The sequence below is a fragment of the Artemia franciscana genome, chromosome 6 (genome assembly GCF_032884065.1).
Source record: "Artemia franciscana chromosome 6, ASM3288406v1, whole genome shotgun sequence".
NCBI classification, from domain to species: Eukaryota; Metazoa; Arthropoda; class Branchiopoda; order Anostraca; family Artemiidae; genus Artemia; species Artemia franciscana.
The window spans coordinates 26,116,050-26,137,257 of record NC_088868.1 but is presented as its reverse complement, the minus strand read 5'-3'; the positions used below and the strand labels follow the sequence as shown (position 1 = coordinate 26,137,257).

The window sequence follows — 21,208 nt, the reverse complement described above, 5'->3', positions numbered from 1 at the left end:
TGGGAATGTAGGGCAGAATATTGAAAAGTTTCTCATCATCCAGCAATGGACCGATGTCTGTTGGAGTTTGTAGAGTTGATATATTCTTTTCTGCCTTTTTTCGTCTTTTGTCTATAATAGTTTCAAGTATTTTTATGGGGTACCCATTGCAGAATAAAATGTCCTTAATATAGTTCAATTCTGAGACTATGTGAGGCTTCGAGTGTATTCTTATTACTGGGTCAACCAAAGAAATAACTACTCCGCTTTTTATGCAGGACGATTGGTTGGAGGAAAAAATGCAAATATCTATCTTTATGCGTAGGCTTTCTATAAATAGAAAGTTCAAGGCTGAGAGACTTATTGAAGATTAAGGCATCTAGAAACGGAAGTTCGTGGTTATATTGTAGTTTTAAATTGAACTGAAGGTTAAAGTCTAAAGTGTTTAGATGAGTCAAGAAGGAGTTAAGTGACTCCTCTCCATGATCCGACACAGAAATAAAATAGTCCTAAACCGATCCCAGAACTGGTGTTTCAGAGCAAAATTTTTCAAAGCAGAGGTTTCAAGAAATCCCACATAAAAAGTGGCAAAAATGGTGAAAGGCTTGTACCCATCGGTAGACCCATGATTTGGGTGAAAATTTGGTTTACAAGGAGGAACTATTGCAAAGACGGACGAGACACATAATAGTTTTTATATCCAGTGTTGTGTAGTCTATTTGGTTAATGTTATCTTTTAATTTTCTTTGAAGAGCCAGTTCACATTTCTTAATGTGATGCCATTTCTATGTATACATCTTGCAATAAAAAAAAAATTGTTCAGTGTTCAGTATTATGTCCAGACCTGAAACCAAATTGGGAATTAGTAAAGTAATTAAGCAGTTTAAGAAAACCAAAAGACCTTTATATATTGCTTTTTCAAATGTTTCAGAAAAGGCTAACAAAATTGAAAAAGGGTGGTAATTAGATGGACTTCCAGGAGAGTCACCTTCGTGAAGTAGAATTATCCTCGCTTCTTTAAAAGCATAGAAAAAAAAAACAGTTGAAAATGAAAAATTCATTGTATGCTCAAAAGGTAAAATTGCTTCAGACAAAACTTCTTTAACAGTTATAGAATTAGACCCATCTGTTCCCGCTGAATTAGCTGGATTGAGATCACAGATTATTTTTGTTGTTTCAAACTGAAATATAGGCCCAAGAAAAATAGAGTTACTTCAAGGAGATAGAAGGTACAAAGAAAAATGTTTATAACTTCTTGAATCAAATGGTTTATTACTGACTTACAAAAAAAATAATTACTAAACAAAGTACGAGTAAGATAATGTTAGTTTATGAATAGCATTGTGAAGTGGACATTTCTCTCCAATATTTTGAAATTTAACTGATTGAATTTCGTTTGTTTTCTTTGCTCAGTTATTTCATCTTTCTTTTTTCAGGGATTGTTTTGTTGTATATGTAAATCACAAGTTCTGTTCAACTATTGGTAAAATGCGAGCAGTCCGTCATGGAGATAAAGTTTTGATTGCTTTTTCTGGTGGAATTTCTTCTTCAGCAATGGTGCATCTTGTGAGAGAAAGTATTGAGAGAGCCGGATCTCAAAGAAGACTTGTATTCCAGCCAACTGTTTTTCTCATTCTAGGTTACTTTTTGTTCTATAAAGATATGTAGGCTAGAGTATCGGTCGGTAATATGTGGCTCATAAGCTGCAGTGCGACTCGCCAGAAACTCGTTCCAGAATCAAAATAATCTGCAATAAAAGAACAACACGCTAAAACTCCTCTTGACTAACGCGTCAACCTGAATAATTGGATATCAGTGGCACTCCTTACAATTCATGTGCACATTTTGCATTTTCAAAGAAATTTATATTTTCGCTTTTGTATTTTCAATGAAATTTGAAAATACGACCACACCCCCTGCATCACATCACGGGCAAAAAATGAGAGAATATAGATTGAGGATGAAGTTTGAGAAATCGATTTGAAGTGTCAGGTGTAGTAGTCCTGTGTGTGCAGTAATATATTCTATTTATAATTAATCGTTATCCTTACTAATTGTTTGGTGTTAAATTGAAATACGTGGATTTGTGTGGACTTAGACGCCTGTTTTACAAAGAATTGTGAGTTTGTTGAACGCAAATGTCAATAATCTTCATAATTATTTTCCTTAAGGTCTCAGTCCAATTAGGCTGGAAAAAATTATTTTTGATAAATTATCTGTTTTATCAGATGTTTAAACTTTGATTATATATTTTTAACTGAAAGTTAAACCATAACTGTAAACGTTTTTACATATGTTTTTATGGATTAATGTTTTAACTGAAAACGCTTTCACATACGTTTTTATGGATAATATTTTACTCCCTTTTTGCGGCTCTTCATTGAATTTGTTACAGTCGTAAAAAAGGTTACTAAACTATGCACTAAAAAGTTTGAGGATCATTGAACTCGAAGATCGTGAACGAGACAGTTAGTTAAAAAAAAATACTTCCAAAACTTCACTTAGTAGCTGAAATTGGTAGCAACTTCCAAGTAGTAATAAAATTATTTTAAGTATTAATGTAAAAAAATTGGGGATTATGAGCAAGAGGATAGTTCAAGCCTCCTGAGGCCAGCATAGATATTCACGCTCCTCCTCTATCCTGGTCTATTCACAGCTTCCGTCTTTGCCCCCCCCCCCAAAAAAAAAAATTAGATTTTCTTTCGTTTTTTTTTCACGATCTATTCCCACTCCATTTAAGGACGACATCCTTTGTGTTTCGCTCTAGATGGATGACCGAAAAGGAAAATATTTTGCAATATGCATGCTTCATCTACAAAACGTGTCCTAGACTTTCCAGTCTTTTTCTCACTATAGCTGTAGAAAGATCCACATTTTCGGTCAAATACGGTCAGTCTATCGGGTCCCAAAACAATTGGTATATAAATCTTAAAAAGAAAAAAAATAATCGTGTTGGTTTTTGCACAGTTTAGTAAAACTAGGCGGGCAGTATTATTGTCTTTTTGTTTGAAAAGTCATTTAATATAAGATGTAGAATAGGTTATTTGTTTGATAAGGTAACTACTGAATCGCCACCAAGCTTTTCTAACAATTAAAGTAATCTACTTAGTGACTAACTCAATTAGATGGCGCGATTTACCCTATTTTGAATAGGTCTTCGTAATGGTTTTACTTTTAAAGCTCTTTTCTATTCATTAAAAATTCAAAGAAGATTTTTTAATAAATTTCGTATATTGGGCCTTTTGTCTAATTTTCAATGTTTTTTTTTTTTGGAACTTGCAGATTTATTTTGGGACGCCATTTAACGGTATTATAACGATAAACGTTAGCCTTTATAATTGCTTTAAAATGGGAAAAGTGTTTGTCATTTTAATCTCTCTAAAAGAAAAATAAAATACGTATAAACATGTAAGAACAAATATGTACTATAAATAGAAATAGTAAATGTGCGTATCTGCATAATGCGGTTGTGCAAACTTTTCGGTTTGAGTATGAAATCCTCCGTGCAGAAAAACAGCCTCTTTGGCTTGTAATATTAAATTGTCGGTGCTGAATTTAGTTGAAATTTTCAGCAATTAGCATTGGTTTAGTTTTGATTTCCAACCTCTCTAGAATATTTTTTTTTCAATTTGAAATAAAAAGGAACTCAGTTCAGTTCAGGTTTCAAATCCGAGGTTAATACAATCCCAATAGATATTGATGAGCTCCCTCTTCCCTACAGCAAGGTAGGGAATTGAAACACATGCAGGGAGGGTCCTGAAAGGGAATATCAGGTTTGATTCCCTACCCCCTGAAACATTCCTGCAACTCGTAAAAAAATCTTCTAAAAATCCATGTAAAAAATAGATTTTGCATAAGGATAGGATGTTCTTTTGTTAGCCCATCCACACCCCAAATTAACATCACGATTATGACCCAGTTTTAGGTTTAGCCGTTCATAAAAAAACATGAAAATTCCGTTTTTGGAATGGTAGAAACTTACAGTACAAGAATTAGATTGTCGAGAGGAATTATTCCTCTGTTATATAATTATAATGATTAGGTAAACTAGTTAGATAATATCATAATAATTAGATAAAGTGGATTGTTGTTTATATTAGTACTCCCCTAGAAAAAAAATAGATTGAAGCTGCTAGGTTGCAAAAAAGAATTGTGAGATTCGCTAAGCTACTGCAGTATATAGTTGTTGTGTTATCTGATCTATTCGAGACTACCTTTCCAGAAAATTGCCAAGAACAAAGGTGCTATAAGATTGTTTGTTGATTTAGTTAAGCTTAAGACTTGGTTATGAAAAATGGTGATTTACACAATGAAAGGAAATTGTAATGGTATGTTTTTTTCATGTCCGAGTGAAGTAGGTCTAAGTATTTCTATTGTCAACATTATGGAGTCATCTGTGGGCTGTTTATCATCCACTTTGGGCTAACAGGATATTGAAATGTTTGCTAAAACCTCTGAAGCTTGTGCATCTATTTGGAACGGTACACATAGTCTATTTACAGAACACACCTACGCAGTTTCTTCGTCAGTTCTAAACGGTATTGGTTGCTTTTTAGATAAATCGTTAACACTTGATGGAGCCTGCTGCACAGCTGTGGGACTATGAATGTCTCCAGCACTTTTCCAGCATCTGGAAAAAAAAGATTTGACATTCCGACTCAGTTGGCTAACTCATTTCAGTTCCTTTTTTTTTAATTCTGTGTTTCTGTTTCCATGCAATGGTAACCACTGTAGCATAGGCGACCTTGCCAGTAAACCCGTCAGAACCCGGAGAGGAATACGTGTTATTTTGCAGAGGGGAACAGTTTATTCCTCAGAGGAAGGGAGATTCTAGTTGTATTTGGATCACGAAACGAAGTCCACCTCATAGTAATGGTTGCTTTTAACTCTTCTGTGAGTGTCTGTGACGATATCCTAAATAAATATCTTTTTGTGGTCACATAAGTTTATCCAACGTTTCAGAATGGTTTGTTTGTTGCGAATGGAGAACTTTTATCAGCAATCCATTTTCAAGAAAAGTGAATCGCAAACCCTTGTATTTTAGTGCTTGCCGACGAAACAGCAGGTATTTCTAGCATCAAACACGGATCTGTTTGCGTCTGCTACTTCACCGCTATAGGCCTTCAGAAGGTTTTTTTTGTGTTTGTTGGTTACTAATTTAGCTGCACAGTCTCTTTCTTCATCAATCGTAAAGAGAAGAAATTGCCATTTAGAAATTATTTTAAAGATGCTCGCTGTAGGCCTATTGCACTTGACAAAACTGTTTGGTCGAATTTTCGAACCTATCGTGTGTATCAATGCTTGGCCTTTTCTGTTAACATTTTGAAGCTAGTTGATCTGTGTGTGTTCCTATCCTTCTTTGTATTATAAGTCTTTGGCTATATCGTGTTGTATTTGTTACCTCCTCCCCCCAAAAAAATAAAATCCGAATATGGCCCTGCCTACGTGCTATGAATTGCTTATCATCTTTTTAAAAAGTTTCAGATGTGTTAGCTTCATTTAAATTTTTCGATTATCTCTTTGTCCAATGCAAGGAAAATGGAATAACGGGTGGAGCATAGTAATAAAAATGAGGATTTGGATGAGTCCTTCAGAATTCCAATAATTTAACTCTGGGTTTCATGTGTTGGAAATTTAGGCGTAAAGGTATATGATTAATTAATGGCTTTATGTGTTCTGAATGACTTTTCCATCTTGGGGATTGTTAGCCCGAAAGCATCAACAAATTGCTTAACAAAAATTAGTCATGCAATTTCAAAGAAAGCAGACATGCCTAAAATTCAAATTCACTTTGTGTCGGATAGGAAATGCTTAAAATCATGCAAAATAATTATACAATTTAGTTTTAACAAAATTAAATCAAAATCATACAACTAAGGTTAAATGCAGATGCTAAGAAATTTTAAAAGTTTAAAATCGTAGTAAGAAAAACAATAAAGAAAAAAAAGATGTTTAAAAAAAATGCCAACACAGCAGCGCAAATCTGTGTCAGTTGTTTCTTTTCCGAATAATTCTTGTTAAGGGGGTCTTGAAGTAAAAACTGTCATACATTTCCCTAAATAATTCTTTAGTCTTTGAAACTTCTCGAAAAAATTGAATCGAGTAATATCATATCTTCTTCAAATTATTCTCTGATCTGTGGGCGAGTATTTGCCTAATAGAGGGTTTATTTTAATGGCATTCTTCCAATTCGCTATGAAATTATATCAAAGTTTTAGCCTATGGAGGATCATACTTCCCTAGGCATGCCCATACTTAAAATTTTAGTCCAAAGACTATTAGACTACAACTGCCTATGAGGGAACATAGTTTTTTTTTTTAATTGGGGGTTTAACTAAGCTCCTTTTTCAGAAAAGTCAGTTTCTTCATGCTATGGAAGCGAAGAAGATTGTGTTAGCACTGCTGCTAGATTTTGTCAGAATTATGATTTACCCTTTGCGTGGTGTCATTTAGATGAATATTTTAACGAATCTCCACAGTTTTACACGAAAGTTGAGGATTTTCAGCCTTCCGGTAGACAGGCTCAGTTAAAGGAATTATTCAAAAAGGTGAATTCACTGACAGCTAAGGAAGATCTCTTGAAGAGGACCAGGTTAGTGCTTTATTAATCTTCCTTTAAGACCACAGAGAGCCAATTAGATAGTTAGGGTAAAAGGGCAATCGTCAGTTTTCCTTAAGGTCATTTGGTACCTAAAAGAATCATCATATCTCGTCTATTATAAGCTTTTTCTTAATTTTCGTGGCTAAATTGTTCGGAATTAATTGGGCATGTCTGTTATAACTTGTCTAGCTTAGATAAGAGATCTGAACAAACAACAGAAAACTAAAAGCCGACACCTAATTTCTTGGAATTCTTAGAAAACCATTTAACTTCTCAAGTTTTGTATCAGAGATAGAAATATTCTGGTTTATTGAAACTTGCATCATTAGGAAGCATAAATTTAGTTTTATTTTTGTATTGAACGATGCAGGATTTTTCTAGAGTTCAGGAAAGGGCAGTCCTTAAAAATTTTCTCGCATTTCTGCTTGGAAAACATTAAAAATCAACTCAAAAGTAGCCTTATTGAATAATTTGACAGCTATTGAAGTTTCTTGGTGGGCTAACTGTCTTGGTTGAAATCTTTAGGGACACAGAATGCACATTATTTATTTTGTACCTACATTGATTAGACAGTGTTTTGCTTAAAAATTAGTAAGAAAGTAAAGGTTTCCTTTGTTTTAAACTAGCATTTCCAACTGTTGACATATCTAAAAACCCCTATCATTTTATACCAGAATTGTTTCGAAAGCTCCCTGTTGTGTTGAAAAAAAACTTACTAATGGGTCCTTTGTCTTTGAGACTGTCAGGCCGACGGTAAGACTCGTAATATGTAATTTTTGGTATGAAACGTCCTTAATAATAGGCTTTGCAGAGTTGTTGGATTTCCAGCGTGAGGAGCAGCGTAAAAAACTAAAATATTTGGCTCTCCAGAAGGGGACATGCTACAATACAAAGAGAGGTGTTTTTGGATAGATATTTGTCGAATTTTTGACACTTCATTGGGTCTTTTTGCTCCTTTACTTGTTGGAAATGGATCTTACGAAAATCTTGTTCTAAACAACTGGAGGACTTCTGTCCCTAAATTTATAATCGTCAAACAAGTAGTATCTTGAGGGGTGATCAGGAACCAGTAACCATAGTAGGATTGAGTAGAGATGATCAGAGGACTGTTTCAAATCAAAATATGTATTTCAGGAATAATTTGTGAGTTCCATCAAGCCTAATATCTAAAGATTTACGAAGTTTGTAATAGCAAATGTGAGGCTAAAATAGAACTGTTTTCAGTGTAACTTTTGCAAAATTATTGACTGTATTCCTCTGAACAAAGGCTTCAGATTTGGCAAAGAGCCTGTTTTAAAACAAGGAACTGTTAGATGAACTGTTATGACTTGTTAAAATCTGAATTTTTATAGATTTGTTTAACTGGCGTATTAGTCCCTCCCCTTCCTCTTCCATTGACTTTGTAAGTATATATGATGTACCTCCTTTTAATTTTGATCATTCAGAGAACTTTTGAGGAGTTTGATGGAAGGGCCTGATGCCATTCCCACGCCCTTACTTAATAAGTATTTGTTGCTTTTTCTACTCTTGATGTAGTTATATATTAGTGAATTGAATTATATACATATTTTTCTTGAGGTGTTTTTCATAGGTAAATAATAGCAGGAGTATGAGCTTAAACTAATTTGCTTCTAATCAAAATTTGAAGGTTTTGATCGTTTATATCTTCTTTTTAGTAGATATTTTAGGGTACTTTTTAGGGAGCTCGTAGACTTTTATGTACAATATTTATGAAGCTACAAAGTCAAGGGTCAATCAGTGGCTTTGATCAGCCATATTCATGAACGAGAAAAAGAGAATTGGTAGATTCGGCTTATGGAACTTCTTTTATAGCAAAAACATCGTAATATAGTCGCGTGTATGTACGCCAAATAATACCGTTTGCAGCCCTTAGTGGACGTGTATTTACCTCTTTCTTTTACTTATTGTTTGTTTCTTCTCTAGGACAGAACTTTTGATCCGTGTAGCTAAATTGATGGATCATCGGAAAATATTTGTTGGTTCAAACAGTTCAAGAATAGCAGCCGACCTCTTGACATTTGTTGCCCAGGGCCGTGGAAGCCAACTTCCATTCGAAATAGTATGTTGTTTTTTTTCTTCTTTTTTTATAATACGTTACATGTTCTTGCGTCTTTGAAAAAAAAAAAAAAAACATTTCTTGTATTTTTATACATTCATTTGCAATTCTTTGAAAAGGGTCAAAATTTTGTGTCGTGTGACTTTCTTATTGAATTTATAAAGTGTCACGCGAGTTTCTTATTCTTGTAGCTAATTTTAATCCATCTCATGCATTATGACCTATTTAGAATTTTGACCCCAGCTCAAATCTTGGGACAGCAGAGTTTAAAATTTGGTTATCACATCAAGTCTTGGGACAGCACGGTTTATAATTGGACACCAGCTCAAATTTTGGGATAGTACAGTCTAAAATTTGAACACTTGCTTAAATCTTGGGACAGCATAGTTTCGAAAAATTGTGTCTCAGTTATACCTATCTATCCTGCTCCCTTGTTTCTTCGTAAAGTTTTACTTGGAACTAGGAAGGGTTTGGTAGGGGAGATGTGATTTTGATGTCCATATGTTTATCAAAAAAATTGTCTTGTAACGCTGGTTCTAAATATACATAATTTATTAAGTTTACCGTAACCTGCCAAAAGTTACGACCCTAATTACTAACCACTGCCGCGAAACCGTTATGTCACTGTGTGTTGGTTTCTGAGACGAACTTCCACTTGGTTTTGGAGAAAATTTACTTGTAAGCTGTTTAAGTGCAATTAACCTTACGCCCTATGATTTTTACGTAGGAAATATTTATACGTTATGAAGCAAACGTTGACTTTATTAACACGTTAGTTTAAAAAATTGCAATTAAGATGTTTGTGTAGAAACGTTTCCCAAGTTACAACTGAATATTTTTGATTTTTTTCAAAAAAATAATTCGCTTTTCCTTTTGGCTGCATCAGTTTAATCAATTATTAAACAGCTTGGAGAATTGCATGCTCTTCTTACCTCAGCTCATTTGGCTCTTCTGGGTTAGGGATTCCTAAAAAAAAAAAAAAAAAAAAAAAAAAAAAAAAAAAAAAAAAAAAAAAAAAAAAAAAAAAAAAAAAAAAAAAATCAGTTTCTTCCCTGTAATGTTGATAAGTCGTTTTGTTGTTCTGAATGTGGTCTGAAGAAGTTGGTTCTGAGTTTGACCTTGGTTTCGTAGCTTCAACAGAGCTTTGTAATCTTTGTTCTTCTTGACCTTTTGTTTTTTTCATTAGTAACTTAGGGACTTGAGTAGCCCAACTTGGCACTGATGGCTGAGTTTTCGGATTTTTAACCTTTCTCCACAGCTTGTTCCTCAAATTCGTTGTCTTTGAGTTATGAGATCCGTCTATTCCTGTAGAAGAGCTGTCTGTTTTACCAGTTGTCAGTTGTTTCTTTGTTTTTGCGTTTGTTCGGCTAATTATTTTTGTGTTAACACCGCTAGTGACTCTAACATATGAAATTTAGAAAAATCTTCTGCTTCGTCAGATTTTTTTGCTTCTTTTGGTTTATCCTCCTGTACATTACTATGTTCGTCACAATAAGTAAGTTTTTCGTTTCCACATTTTGGATAAGTCTCTTTGTTAATTTTTGTTGAATATCTTTGTCAATTTTTGTGGCTTTTTTGGGAATCTTGTTTGTCTTGGGAGTTTTTCTTCTAACTCAGTCTCATCACTACTGTCAAAGGGGCAGTTGACCTTATTTATTTTCTCTTGTTGTGAGTGGGAAGATTTTAGTCAAGAGCGGACCTAATATTATTTCCATTATTCCCAACTATTTTGGTCGTTCAAAAGGTTATAAAATTAACATTGTTTTTTTTATGTATATGGGTGCAATTGCTTCTCTTTCTTCTTCCTCTGAAGAAATAGGCTCACATTTATGGTTTTGATAAAAATTCTTTCTTGAATTCAAGAATGTACTATTTTTTGAGTTTGTTTTTCTGTGTGCTTTAAAACATACATTAAGTTATTAGGTAGTTGCTTTATTATTCTATAAGGTCCCATCTCGGTTTTAACTTCTTCATTGCCTCCAGATTGTTTTTTATACGTATACAAGATCTCCTGATTGCGTGTTGTGTTCTATTCCTACTTTTCTTGTCGTGTTTTTCTTTCTGAGTTGCCTTTGTACTTTCCAAATTTTGTATAACTTGTTCCATAGCATAAAGATCTAAGTAGGAATTTATTTTTAGTAATACACCCCCAACTGCGTAGGCTGATGTGTCATTTTGTAAACAGAATTCTTGTGAGAGGACTGGTAATTTTAAAACGCGAGCCTTCTTTGGCTCGCGAATTTTGAAATAATTCATTTTTGAGTCCAATCCAGGGTCTCTAGCTTTCGTTGGGCAGTCAAATTTGCCTGATTTTTTTTTTAAGATTTGTCAAAGGCTGAGCTATTGACGCATAATTTTTGATGTATCACCCGAAATACCTTAATAATACAAATACTGATCTGCAGCTTTTCCGATCTTTTTGTGGTTTAAACTGCTCTATCACCGTGATTTTTTCTGGATTTGGCGAAATAGTACCTTGGTTTGTCAAATGTCCGATCCGAGAAAGATCAATTTTCGTACCACAACTTTTAGTTTTTCTGGTTTTAGTTTTAACCTTGCTTTTTCGATTTTTCCTAGTTTAGTTCTAAGCCTATTTAAATGGTCTTCTAGATTTTCTGTGAATAATAATACATCAACTAAGTAAGCTATCTTTTTTCCTTTTTGCATCGAATCTTGTGTTTTTCCTTAATACTAAATTCATTAGTCGGCTAAAACAGTTGGGGCTAAATGATAAGCCGAAAAGCATGCGTTATAATGTGACCGTTCTTCCACTGTCTAAGATTACTGTTGCCTTGAGTTTTGTTTCTGGGTCTAAGGCTATTTACCAATATCCTGCTATCAGCTCAAAACTAGTTTAGTATTTGGATCTTGTAGGCGAATCTAATATCATATCTATTCTTGGTAATTTCATTACATCTTTTTATCTGCATTTAGCGCCCTAAAGTCTACGCAGCATCTCCATATATTATCTTTCTTTCTGACTATTACTAGTGGAAAACACCACTCGATAACCCCCTCTTTAATGGACCCCTGTTCTTTCATTTCTTTGATTTGATTATCAAGCCATGATCTTAAATGGTATGGGATCTTATATGGGGATTTTTTAATTGACGGTCCTTGCGTTGGTATTTTGTGAGTGATTAGGTATGTTAAGCCGTAATCAGCTTTTTGTCTTGCAAAAGTCCACTTATAGTCCCATAAAATATTTTTCTCCCGGGTTTTAGTATTTTCCGGTAAATGTTCTAAATTAAACTGTTTTAAAAAATTAGTTTTTATCATCCCGTAATTTTCTTGTGGTTGTGGTTTTGGTGGAACATGCTCTTGACTTGTAAAATTTATGCTTAGTTCTTGACTTCTTAGTGATTTTATATTTGTATTTGAAATCTTTTCTGCCGTTCCTAATTTTGCTTTATTTAACTTTACCTCATTACTGCTTAAATTTGATAATTTCAAATATGCGATACCTTTCTCGATTTTTATGATTTTATTTTCCACGAAAATTGAGGGATAATCCTCTAGAGTGTATCCTCCTATTACGGCGTCGATTGTTTTGTTATTACCCTTCTTTCTATCAGATGTTGCCAAAACTTGAGACGTCGGGTTCCTCCTTCAATTATTACGTTATCGTTTAATTTTAAATTGTATGCTGGTATGTCACTATTATTATCCATTGTTACGTAAACTTATCTATCAAATTCGTTTGGCTTTGTTATGCTAATATTATTAGTTCGTGGCTTCCACACGATCCCTTGTTATTTTATTGCGTCCCCTCCTAGAATAAAAGGGAATGATAGCTGTCTACATGTTATCGATGTTACCATTATTTCATTACTCCCTGTGCTAAATTTTAATGGTCATTCTTCCAAAATTGTCAGTTGGGACCTGTTACAGAGATTATGGTGTTCTGGCATCTGCTAAAACGATTTTATGCACTAGAAGGAAACCTCCTGAAAACTTCCTCTCTAATTAAGGATTTTGACGCGCCTGTATCAAGTAAACACAGTGAATTTTGAAAAAACTCGATCTTAAAACAACGTAAAAGCAGTATCATTATTTATCTCCATATCGCAACATTCTAAACTATTTTATCACAGGCCAAAGAGCCTTTGTGAGGTCTACAGTTCTGTAATTTTTTCAGTATTTCTTTTGAATAAATTAATTGATTGATTGATTGATATAGGGGCTGTGAAAATGTACAGCTCTGGTGATCCTTACAGGGTGGTTTCCTCGTTTAAATGACCCTTGTTATTTGTCCAAATGTTTTGGGGGTTTCCCCAGTTTTCTTCCGTCTTACTGTTTTGACCAACGGTCTTGTTTACCGTCTAATTTCTAGGTATAAATTGAGCAATATTATTTGTTGTTTGCCATGTATTATTTGTTCCCTGCCTTATTGAATTCTTGCCACCTTGTGGTTGGAACTGGTGTATCCTGTTGTGTGTTAGCCCTTCCTTTTGTGTTCTATGCCAACAATCTGTTGCATACTGATTCGGTTTGCCACAAAAATAGCAATTGAATCTTTTTCTATATTGCTTGGTGATCTGCCGTTCAGCGCGGGGTCTATAGCTGTTTCTGTGTATTCTTAACCTTTCGCTATTTGCTCTACTATTGTCTTCAGAAGGGAGAGGTGGGTGTCCGTAATCCTTGGTGTTCCAAGACACTAAGGACCTAACGCCATGGGATTGGTCGTCAAATGAGGAGGGGTCAGTCCATGGTGATGGATTCTGGCCTTCCTCGCGCCTCACTGGCTTACCAATGGGTTTCGCCATTTTTAGACGCTTCAGTAAACAGTATCTTGATTCTCTGTCATATTTATGGACACCTGGTCAAATTTTTTCAGCACTTCATCAAGCTTTACCTCCGTTTCAACAAAGGTAATAGCCTGCTCTAGATTTTCCGGTTTCCTGGCGATAATACTAGCCTTAGAAGTTTTATTGGTAACCCTTGTGTAAATGTATGTAATTGTATTTTTTCTATTGTTTCGTCGCTTCCGCTTTTATCAGACAGATTTTATCAGACCGACATACAGACCCACAAATTTGTCCACACATTCCCGAATCCTGGTTGAGGTGTTAAACGTAACTACCTCAGTTCTTAGCCTCTCGGAAACACTTGTTTCTATAAACCTTGTTTTAAAAGATTCAATTAGAGTGTCAATTATTTTTGCCTCTTTTTTTTATAAATGATCCAAAATATTGTAGCGTGCTTCCCCTCAATCTAGCTGCTCCGCATTGTTTTTTGATTTTATCATCAAATGTTTTTGTTAAATCATTGAAAATTCTTAAGTTTTCAGTGAATTTGTCGACATCAGAAACTCCTATGTATTCTGGTATAATTTTGTAATTTCCAGTACCGTTGTTAGGGAAGTCATAGTGCTTTCTGGTGAAGGCGTTTTCTTTTTAATCTACAACTAAATTTATGATTTTCAACCCAGTTTTTCCGAAAGCCACTAGATGTAGAAAGGTGGTTTTTGTGGTAGTACAATTGTTTTTAACCTTGCCCTTGAAAGGGTTATGGGTACGGTCCTAAGGTGATTAATTCTCGTGGTGTTTCCTTGGGGTCCGCCTGACTAATTACCTGAAGCGTACCTTCTGGGAATTGACGAGAAGTTGTTTTAACGTTACGTATAGTGGTTTGGTATAATATGATAACTTCTATTAACTTAAAACACAACGGTACAAGGTACGGCTTGTACCGTTATATATATGCTACTGGGACGACACGTCCCACGGCAGGTAACGTTACAGGATTTGACTCTCGTTATAGAGTTAATCATAAAATAGCATATACATATAATAATTAAATCATTTAGCACTTGCAATTCCAAAACGATCCAGAATCCAGAGGTAACAAAAATAGTTCAGAGATTACGACCGTGTTGTTGAAAAAAAAAAAAAAAAAAAAAAACAGAAAAAAAAACCAAACTGGGTATATACTTTATACCCTGCCGCACGTCCTGTTTAAAAACAATGATGTGTTTATTACAAAATTCCGTATCTCCACAACCATTCCGTCAGCTCTTAGTTAGGTGGTTAATTTCAAAGCTTTTTATATAGAACCCACTATTTTCAAACTTCTCTATAACTGATAATGTACGCTTTTGCATTTTCAATTGGTTTTATTAAATTCATTTTTTGACTTAATTGGTCAACTTACTACAAAATTTGACAACACATTTCGTTTGTAAGAATTTAAATATTGCCAGTCTGCTGATTCCAGAGATAAATACCCCTTCAAGGGAAGCTACACTTTCTTAAGCTCTTTAGTACTTCATGTTTTCTGCTGATTTTTTACAACCACTTCTTTTTATAAATTTGGCACCCGCCACCGCCATACCACGGTGACTGCCACTGAAGGATGGCCTTCGGTAGTCGAGTTTCGGGCATGCGGATCACATGACCAAGGTATCTTCACTTCCTATATTTGATCACTTTGGTTACCAGTGGCTGAGATGTTTTCTGTCGTATAGTAGCGCTTGTTACTTTCTGTTAAGAAAGAAAATGGTCAAAAATGGAGTTTTTAAAGGCCAAATGAAAATACTGGAGAAACAAAGAAAGTGAATATTCCGAGAGAACAACCGCATCTCTTCTTCAGCACGAGTAAAATAATATAATCAAGGAAAATGCCGAATAAAAAACCAAAAAAAAAGAACTCGGAAAGTCAACAAAACCAATTAAAAACCGCCAAAAAATTAAATATAGATAAAATTCAATAAAAGACCAAAAATTCGAAGAATTAAAATCAATTACCCAACCAGAAGAAACTGAGTCATTCGCCTATATCCGCGACTTGCTCAAAATCCAAACAACTCTGAACTGCCATCGGCGGATACTAACGAACAACTGTTTTTGGTTACTTTTTGGGACCAGTGGATATTTAGAATGCGCCATAAACACATGTTTTCGAACTCGAGGAGTTTCTTTTCAAGTATTTGATCTATGTCCCAAGTTTCAGAACCATAGCAAAGGGTTGAGAGAACGTTGCCGTTGAATAGCCTTAGCTTGAGTCGAAGAGAGCACTTCTGGCAGCGCCAAATTTGAGACAGTTTCCTGAAAGATGCATTAGCCTGACCGATTCTTAGCTTTCAAGAACTGCGTAGCTGTAATTGGAAATCTTTTTCATTAAGAAGAAAATTTCCAATTTTCGTACTTTTTTAAAATACATTTGGTTGAGTAGCTTTCCATTTAACCAATTCCTGCAATCAGATTTCATTATCACTGTCCTTAGTACATGAAAATATGTGACTCGGTCATTCAAAATCTCCATGTAAATCAATTAAATTTAACTACTAAATGAAGAATTGCCTTGTATGTCAACAAGAGCTTTATTTTTCAATATATTTAATAATTATTTGTTATTTGTTTTTTTTTGTCTAGTATAACTTGTCACTTTCTAAATGCGTAGGAAGTAGCTCGAAGTGTACATGTTGTGATTAACTGGATGGATTTGGGAGTAACAGTTGCATATTTGGCTTATTTTTATTTTACATTCTAATCTTTTTTAACTTTCGTGTTTTTCAGTTTTGTTTTCATTCTTGCCAAAGACGCCTTGTTTTATACAAGCGGAATAATTACAACTGCTCATTTTTTTTATTTATTGTTATTTTTTTTTGTTCTGCGTCTAAGAAACACATTTTGTTATACTCCTCTCGTTTCTTGTCGTTTTCATTACCTTCACACCTTTTCTTTACAGGATTTTTTTTTTCATCATCGGATCATCGTATCCATTGTCGTCAATTCACACTAATTTATTGGAGGTGGGCAAAATGTGTTTTTCAATATCTAGGGTCATATTTTTGCTTTTTCTTTGCTTTTTAAAATTTTTCAAAGAAAGTACAAAAAAGGGAATTTTCAATGAAAATATCCCAAAAAGGATACTTTCCAAATTTAGGGGATAAAAATCAAGGGGGGGGTGTTCAGGCCCCCTACCCCTGCCCTCTACTGACGCCACTGATTATATGAAATCCGGACTATTCTCAACTAAGAATGGTTTGCCCTATACCTTTCCTGTTATTCAGTCCATGTGATAGTATATGTTTTTCTGAATTCCCTGTATTTTAACGGGGTCGCCGTTTTTTCTTTTTTTCTTTTTTTACTCCGCACTGTACCCCCAACTAATATGACGTTTTGGTTTTAACTTATAGGGATTCTCCGACACCCATGATCCAGACGTCACAATCATAAGACCAATGAGAGAAATTTTACAAGACGAGGTTGAAAAATATGTTGAAGTTAAGGAAATAGAAGTTTTAGAAGCGTTCGCGCAGCCTGAGGTACGCATTTTTGTTTTTCTATAATGATTTTTGCGCGTCGATCCAAATAGTTGTTAACACTTGGTAGAAACGATAAATGATCTTCAAACGGTTAGAAAGGAGAAAAGTTTTTCGAATCTCAGTATACACCTAGTTGTCCTTGTCTATGTATACACATGTCAAATGTGTTACTATCTTTGTATTTGTCTTTCGATTGAATTTGCAGCGGAAATATTCAAGTTAATAACTTCGTTATTTGTGCATTAGTTTTGGAGCCATGAAAATAGGCAATAAAAATAAAAGAACTTGAAACGCTGCGTTATAGTAGCAAATTTGTTGACAGAAGGCTGATCGACCAATTTTCGTAATCAAATATATGTATATTGTGTCCCTTCAATAGTTTTGGCCATTAGCCCTTGCAAATACATACCTGGTATATATTTCCTTCTGTTCGGAACAGTCGGCAGCTCAGTCCTTTGGCTCTAGCAGGCATGTTATCACTGCGTTACCTTTTTGGTTTTCCGTTTTTTGTTTATGTTATTAAGATTTTTTGTAGCCTATTTTGAATTCTCTGAGGTTTTACGTTATTCTGGATTAATTTTCACGTTCCCAGTTTAAATATATTAGCTAAAAATCCACTAGAAGACAAGAAAGAATGTATTTTTATACATATATGTATATATATATATATATATATATATATATATATATATATATATATATATATATATATATATATATATATATATATATATATATATATATATATATATATATATATATGAAGTCGTTATGATAACTTTTAGTTTACTGGTAAAATAAAACCTACTTAATTTAATTTGAAAAATTGAAGTTCCGTCGAAGTTGAGGTTTCGTTTTAGTTGTGTTATGTTGATGGCCATTGCAAAAGTGTGTCACATTGGAAACGGTAAATGTTTGAACTTAGTATGAACTGTAAATGCTGAACTTTGTATGAACGTTAAATGTAGCATGTGTGTTCGAATCGCTGGATTTCGTGGTATTAGTACAACTTTCTTCTCTAATTCCTTATTCAACTCTTTTGTGCCATTGTTCATCATCTTTTCCATCATGAGTCTCATACCGTTACAAAGTCGTTTGATTGGCTTTTAAGGGAAGGATGATACTCACGCTAGTTTTTAAGGTTAAAATGCTCGGTGGCTTACCTGGCAAATTCAGAGAATTATAATATTTTGTTCCGTAATTGGCAACTTCGTCTTCATTCATTATAGTATCGATTGACTTATACCTTGTCCTTGTCCCCTGCTATCCCTTAGCTCTGCTATCCCTTAGAATTACCTCTAAGGTAATTCTCAAAAATCGTTTGCTAAGTTGTTCTCAAAGGGAGGATCAACAGAGTAATATAGATAAGAAAGATTAAAAAGCGTAGCCGCTACATTTCATTGCCACTGATTTGCCTGTGATGATTTTTGTTATTCCTAAAAATACTTAGGACAGCCTTTCGAATCTATTCATCTTTGGTCGATCGATCTTTACAAAATTTTATTGGAAATGTGATTCACTATGTACATAATAAAGTTGTAACTAAAGTTTTAACTTGACTCCAGAATATAGGTTCCTTATCTTAGGTGGAAAGTAACCGCAAACGCTTTCGGTCGAATAATTTAGAACAGTTGTTGCTTAAAAAAGAATATTACAGAGTAGAATTTAAGGTACGATATCTGCTAGAGAATTATTATTTTATCCTATTAATTCTTATTTGTAAGAAAATACTATGTGATTTTTGGTCCACACCGAAAATTAGTGTCTCTGTCCGTTGCGACTTGACAGTGCTTTTAGATGGAAAGCTAAGAAATATCTAGTGACCCAAAAGTGCTAGATAAGCAATGTTGAAAAAACAGGAGATCTCTAGTTTTCGGAACTTGAGTTCTGCTCTTTTGCTTTGTGTTGTTGCACTGTAGCTGCTCTCTTGTCTCTTGTACCAGCGGGGAGTTGTCTCCCATGTACTATGGGATTAGGGTACCCTTTGATTTTCAGAATTTGCTGTCTGAACTTTTGAGACTTACTTCGACTTAGGCTCTCCTACGCCTTGAGGTAGGAGAACCGATTTCCCTTGGTTCTTAGCCAACGACCACAACTCCTCCATTGACCTTCTTGACTATCTATCCTCCTTTTCTAGTGACCAACCGAGAATTTTACGTTGCCTACTGCTTCTGTGCAGGGAGGTGGTTTGCAGCACAGCACCACATATCATATTGGAGTCTGTACTCCTCGATTTTTGTCATATGTCCCTAGTAACTCGGACATCTGATGTGAATTTTATTAGGAATTTGAGGCTGCTTGGTCCGGGCTCTAATCTGAACACTTGCTATTCTTTCAGTCCAGTGTATTGCAAGTATATGCCTTTGGTCGAAGAACAAATTAAATAACGCTCTTGCTTTGTATACATCAAATGAATTAGAGATATTTACCTCTGGTTACCTTCTGGCTGACGACATGAAACTGGGGCCACCCAAGGACTTTGCTTTCTCAGGAATTGCTTTGTAACGTAATTGTAAACGAGAAGCTTGTACTGAATCCTATATTGAACTTTATTTTTTTTAGCGAGAAAAGCGGGTTATGGGATAGACTTGATTACAAAGAGCACTTGTAATTTCTAGATGGACGAAGTTCTTGAGGCTAAGGAAGTTTTGTTGGCTCTTACTGTGCGAACTTGACCGCCTAATTGACGCAAAGTTAGCGACAATCTCCAAGATATTCTACGAGCATTTGATATCTGTAACGAGAAAAGGGTGGTTCAGCGTTGATTTGTCATATTGAAACCAGATCGAGTCCGTGTGGAAACTACTGCAACTTTGCTCGCAAATTAAATGAATTCCGTTTGAAATTGAAAAGTTTTAACGAACCAAAATGTTAACGCTGTCCTTCAGTCTTCTGAATCTACGATAGTACCTGAAAGTGCTTTTCATGCTGCAGTCATCAAGTATCGTCTGAAAAACCGGGAAAATCAAAATACGAGTAAACCCTTTCAAGATTCTATAATTCGTGATTCTGAATCAAATAGTATCACTGAAGAAGAAAAGGAAGAATTGTGTGTTGTCATGTCTGACAAAGCCGACACAATAGCTTTTGCGGAAATCATAGCTACCTCTAACTAAAATGAAAAGGCTAAAGCTAAATTGAATCATTATTTTAGTGTTGTTCGGCGTACTCAACCCAGAACGTCGATTGCTGACATTCAAAATTGTCTACAGAACTGTACTGAAGTGCCTTAAATACTTAACCCCAGATATATCCACTTGAAATTTGGAAACAGAGAACATTTACGAAAAGCAGTAGAGAATACACCTGAGATTGACTCTGTGCGTCAATCTCATGTGCAAATTTTTGATGCGTTTTGTAACTTTTTGTTTTAAACATCCTTCCTAAAAAAATAACCCCCGAACAAAAATCCCTCGTTTAAAGGCACTGTCACATCCAAGCTTGACTTTTCTTCAGCGAAATTGATTGTATTTTACCTTCATTTTGTGTTGATAATGCAACCAGTATTTGTGGCTGCTTTCCTGCATCGAATAAATGTTTTGTATTCCAAGCATGAATCCTACTCAAGGACTATAATGCCTGGGTTTGGAGTCAAGAGTAAGAAAAAATCAATCTTCCTAATCACCATTCAGTGTCTGATATCATACTGCCTAAAATCAAAGTACCTTACCTCCTTGCAGGCCGCCTCTGGCTTAAGCTAGGCTGACAAGAAGTTATTACTGAATTCCTGCTGTCTTGAAATCGCAAACCTGTCGAGTGTGGCTGAAATGGCAACTTAACCTACAAAAAAAGTGTGGATCGGAACTGAAATACCAAAGTGAAACGAAAATCCCAAGCTTTGCGAAGCCTGTCATCAGTCGAAGTTTTGGTTTCAGCTGTGGCGCGATAATGGCAAGCCTAAAATGGGTACAGTTAATTATATCAGGTTATATGTGAAAGAAAAATTCGCAAAATGTTTATGTCAGCATTGGAATCTTATTGCGAAAGAAAACGCTGCTCATGTCGTAATCAACCCCTCCCTGATTTCGAAACTAGTAAGAAATAACAGAAATGCTAAGTGATCCGATCCTCCTCATACAAGCCCTTCGAAAGAAGAGTGAACTGACTACTACAGTTCCGATTTTTGTACGCCCGATCCTCAGCGTGATGAGACTTTGGAAAAGGAACCCGACAAAAGGCCTTCTGGGCATATCGAAAGTTTATGTTTTTGCAATCTTCATCTCCAGTGTCGGTGATGCCATGAGAAAAGTACAAAAGAAACACTCAATAGAGATTATGATCT

At 34.9% G+C, this 21,208-nt stretch overlaps 1 protein-coding gene across 1 annotated transcript in view; it reads left to right on the top strand.

The window, feature by feature from the left end:
• LOC136028246 (cytoplasmic tRNA 2-thiolation protein 2-A-like) overlaps positions 1-21,208 on the top strand; it is a 42,024-nt gene that overhangs the window by 13,043 nt on the left and 7,773 nt on the right. Inside the window, exons 3-6 of the mRNA XM_065705973.1 lie at positions 1,416-1,618; positions 6,331-6,571; positions 8,525-8,660; positions 16,798-16,926. Of these exons, the coding sequence (XP_065562045.1) occupies positions 1,416-1,618; positions 6,331-6,571; positions 8,525-8,660; positions 16,798-16,926 (709 nt within the window). The remainder of the gene's footprint in view (positions 1-1,415; positions 1,619-6,330; positions 6,572-8,524; positions 8,661-16,797; positions 16,927-21,208) is intronic.